General features: G+C 35.7%; 1 protein-coding gene across 1 annotated transcript; it reads left to right on the top strand.

The window, feature by feature from the left end:
• The first annotated feature begins 1,265 nt into the window (after window positions 1-1,265).
• Window positions 1,266-4,435, top strand: LOC144650032 (cilia- and flagella-associated protein 20). Its single transcript, XM_078509666.1, has 7 exons — window positions 1,266-1,500; window positions 1,586-1,665; window positions 1,843-1,954; window positions 2,077-2,199; window positions 2,459-2,524; window positions 3,265-3,378; window positions 4,001-4,435. Exons 1-7 carry the CDS (start codon window positions 1,417-1,419, stop codon window positions 4,001-4,003), a joined length of 582 nt encoding a protein of 193 aa, XP_078365792.1. The 5' UTR covers window positions 1,266-1,416; the 3' UTR covers window positions 4,004-4,435.
• The last annotated feature ends 90 nt before the right edge of the window (window positions 4,436-4,525 follow it).

Genomic DNA, 4,525 nt, shown 5'->3' with positions numbered 1-4,525 from the left:
TTCGAAAAAGTTAAAGTGACGCGTACAATAAGGGCATTTTTATATTGAGGAGAGCTGTCCCTGGTGGGGGGAGTTCCCCTCACCGACGAGCTATCTTCTGCCAAGCGTTTATATCAGAAAGTTGTCCCTGTTGGTTTACACACTGCCTTAATGGAAATGAAACAGAGTTTCTAACAGTAATTAGTAGAAACTCAGCTGTGTTCTATTGGAAATCCGCGAATCTGATTGGTTCTCCCACTGATTTCTATTCGCCGATAGAAAACAGTCGCGCGCAAGAGTAGCTCTTTAAGCGGTAAATTTTCTTGATTTTTGTCTTTAAAGTGCACAATATTGTAGGTTTTGGACTGCAATCCTTTAGAGTTTCTACTAAAACAATTAGACTACTCGCCCTCGTTTTCTATGAGCGATAGTCAACTCGGCTGCGCCTCGTTGACTATTTGCTCATAGAAAACTCGGGCTCGTAGTCTAATTGTTAAATATATTGAAAGACAACACCCTTGATGATGACAGTGGGCTTTGTGTGGTTCACAGTTACAATGTAGGCTATGTTTGAGCTGGCAGCCGTTCCTTATCTTGCAGAGTATGTCAATATGTCAAGAATTGTCTTGCAGAATATGGGGAATTGTGGGTTATAAACTTGGTTAAACAAACTAAATGGTGTTTCAGATGTCCAGCAATCATTACAGAATAACTATGATATTTCGAATTTGCCTTTTTCAATGTTTTGGTCCAAGCTAACAGATTTTTAGACCCAGATTTTAGATTTTGGTCCAGTTTAAAATATTTTAGGTAAGTTTTACATATTCTGGGCCAAATATATTTTTTTGCATGTGGATTATGTCTTTATTCGGTCAGCAGTTGGTCACCGCCATAAGGTGAGTACGTTTTGTAACAATCATAAAGTGGCTCTCGCCCCAGGGTCTTCTCTGGCGAGAGAAACCTGAGAACAACGCATCCTCGTACCCAGGGTCTTCGTTCCCTTTGACCAGCGGTCGAAGACTCGAGGTACGAGAATGAGAACAACGTTATGTTTCGTATCGTTGTTCCGCATTCCAATCGAAGAGAAAAACTAAAAGCAATGACGAGAAAAAGCAAATTTCTCTATATTATGAAAAGGAGAAACTATCATTGGTGCTTTTCTAAAAGATCCAGGCATTTTTCTGTCGCCGATTAAGACGTTCTCTAGGGTCCACTTTGGCTAGATTTTGCCAGCTGGAAGCGAGGTTGTTGTCACCCAAGTTTCCATAGTAACTGAACTGCCGCGCATGAACAAACAGAAAACTCGCGCCTAGCGACAGTTCAGCCACTGTTCACTTGTACTACAACACACGAGTTGCAGTTGTGAAAGGAAAGGGGGTGTTTCGTGATTTTTGTAAATATATTTGAGAAGCAAAACAGATTTAAACACAAAAAAACATGTTTAAGAACACATTTCAATCGGGATTTCTCTCCATATTGTACAGTATTGGTAGCAAACCGTTACAGATTTGGGATAAGAAGGTAAGCTCGCGTGTAGGCTCAAGGTGCTCGTTGTCTGTTTCTTGTTGAGTTTTCTCTTACACCGTTTAATATTCTTCAATTTCAGGTTAGAAATGGACATATAAAGAGAATAACGGACAATGATATTCAGTCTCTTGTTTTGGAGGTCGTTGGAACCAACGTCAGGTAACAAACAGAATGTGTAACTAATGGAAACTCCTCTCGATCGTGAAATCGTGTGTAGCTTGTAGAAAATGACCAAAAGTAGATCTTTGCCAATGCATTTGACATTTCTATGTGGTTTTCCTTGACATAAAACCCTGAATTATTTTCTTATTCGAATCTTGTGTCGTTTCTTTGTAGTACAACATTCATCACATGTCCAGCAGACCCCAAGAAGACGCTGGGAATCAAACTACCCTTCCTTGTGATGATCATAAAAAATTTGAAAAAATACTTCACGTTTGAAGTTCAGGTAAGGATCGTGTTGTTTTCTGTTGGAATTGTTCAGTTCAAATCGTTAGATGTTCCGTAGGTTGTGAGAATATTCAAAGTTTGCGTTACTTCCTCACAATGTCTCCATTTGTTGACACTTAGGTCCTAGACGACAAGAATGTAAAGAGGCGATTTCGCGCGTCCAACTATCAGTCGACCACACGAGTAAAGCCTTTCATTTGTACGATGCCTATGAGACTTGACGACGGATGGAATCAAATTCAGGTAAACTGCAGTTTATTTTATTGCTTGAAATCATTTGTTGCTAACCGTGTTACAAAAAGACAACATCAGATCAAATAGGTCTCGATTGAAGTTTCGTTGTTTGCAGTGTACGAGATTAAAAGCTTACATCTACTTTAATTGATTTAATAAACATTCTTTTCCTTTAAAAAACGAAAAGAAAACTTGAGATTCTGTTGCTGTTGATAATAAAAAATATTGTTTTATTTGATATGTTAACATTTACATATTTTCTCCACAGTTTAATCTTTCCGATTTCACAAGAAGGGCATACGGTACAAACTACATCGAAACGCTACGAGTTCAGGTATGATTTGGAAGCCATTACTCTTTCTGTTTCTGTTTTTTACTGGTCGTTTTGAAGATTTGGGTTTATAACATCTCTAAGGAGAATAGAGGGCAAAAGTGATAGGTCACTAAGACATCTAGAATATTCTAACTGACTGCAGCCTCAACTCAATATAAGTTAACATGACAACCAAAGGTTTTTTGCCTTACTTCACCAAATCTTTACAATCTTGAAGCTGTTTTACTTTTTGCAGCCGCAAAAAAATGACTGCTTACAAAGATTGATTTGTTGTTTGATTATGGAAATTGAACAATTTAGTGTTGTGAGCTATTTTTAAAGGAAATACACATTTAATTAACACTTACACAATAATAAGAAACAAAAGTTACACATTGCTTGTTGAACATAACACAATATTTTTCATGGGAAAATTTAACCCACCAATTTCGCAACTTTCTGGAAAATCGAAGTATCACAGGGCGGCGAGAAATATAAACCCTCCATAAAGTCACCAGGATGTTGTTCCAAGATCAATTAAAACTACTCCAGATTTTATGAAAGTTAACTTGAGTTCTATTGTCACTGTCAAAAAAGCCTTTACTTTGGTAATTTTGCATTACAGTTTAATATTTTTGACAATCAGAATTCAAGGTTAAAGTAATTTATTGGTGTCTAAAACAACCTGGCACTGAGCGGGTAACTTTTTTTATGAAGTTCTCTCTTTACTGATAAACATTTATTTGAAATACAATGTACAGATCCACGCAAACTGCAGAATCAGACGAGTTTACTTTTCTGACCGACTTTACTCAGAAGACGAACTTCCAGCAGAATTCAAACTATACTTACCGGTGCAACAAAAGGCAAACAAGGTAATGTTAGACTTAAAATAGTGATTAATGGTACAATGCTTCCAGTCGTTTTGTACTCCGATGATTCATACCTAACTCGGACAATTTTTACCCAGCCAATTAAGTGGTTTCATACCCAGGTTTTTTAAGTCAAGAAGAAATATTATTGAGTTGTTTTGTATAAAACACTATGTTGTTCATAGTCAACTATAAATAGAAAATATAAAACATGGTCACTTATCATCATTTGGGTATGAATGGTCTGATTACAAAACAACTGGATTCAGGTACAACTATGTCACATAAAAACACATCTACAGCACAAACTGTTTGCTTACGACTGTGATGCACAACACAAAAAAGTCATTTGGCAATCCTATGATAATCATAGCTGCATGCAATGTTAAATGATGAAAGTTGTATATGGGAGTTGTAGGTATATGCGCAATCTATAAAAGTTGTGTCCATCTAACTGCCCAGGGTATTAATTTAGAAGTTGTAAATGTAATATTATTTTGCACAATCCTGGTTGTTTTTGGAGGAACAGAACTTTACATGCTGCAGATGGTGTAAAGTTTCTATTAGGGCTTAACAGTAAAATTATACACTTAAACTTACTTGATTTTATTTGTTTTTCTTGCAGTGATGAAAGCTGACAGTTGGATTAAAGGGTTTTTTTTGGGGGGGAGGGAATTGGGAGGGAGACAATAATTTTGTAGCTGATACAGCCTTAAAATTAGCTTAATTTCTCTTCTTTGCTGAAGGTTGTTTTAATTTGCCTTTAAAAAGGATGTTAATTCTTTTCAGTCCAGTTTCTATCATTTATTTAATTTCTTCTGCGCTGATGTGTAAAAAGTTCTAATGTTAAGTTGTTTTTAATAAATATGTAAAAAAAGAGATGAACTTAAAGATTTACACGTTGGCTGCAAGTAAAATGTTTAGACTCAAATTTCTACACAATAATTTACAAAACATTTCTGACTGTATTTTTTACTCCAACACTCATTACTCTTTGAGCATTGTAATTATAACATTGTACAAAGGAAAATAAATATACCATAAAAATAATACATAATTATTGGTTGGTCATTCATTTATTTTTTTAAGATTAGCTAAGCAGTTTTTTTTATCGTATTTTCCTTCAAGTTACATTGTATCAGTAATTTGA

Source organism: Oculina patagonica, chromosome 4, assembly GCF_052425735.1.
Source record: "Oculina patagonica isolate OP01 chromosome 4, crgOcupat, whole genome shotgun sequence".
NCBI lineage: Eukaryota > Metazoa > Cnidaria > Anthozoa > Scleractinia > Oculinidae > Oculina > Oculina patagonica.
The sequence above is the reverse complement of the archived record's forward strand: the minus strand, read 5'-3'. Positions and strand labels throughout refer to the sequence as shown.

Bases quoted from the DNA above. Each gene is read 5' to 3' on its own strand.
- LOC144650032 (XM_078509666.1), top strand. From the start codon at position 1,417: ATGTTTAAGAACACATTTCAATCGGGATTTCTCTCCATATTGTACAGT. The intron at 1,955-2,076 runs GTAAGGATCGTG...GTTGACACTTAG, and splicing joins ACTTCACGTTTGAAGTTCAG to GTCCTAGACGACAAGAATGT. The intron at 2,525-3,264 runs GTATGATTTGGA...TACAATGTACAG, and splicing joins TCGAAACGCTACGAGTTCAG to ATCCACGCAAACTGCAGAAT.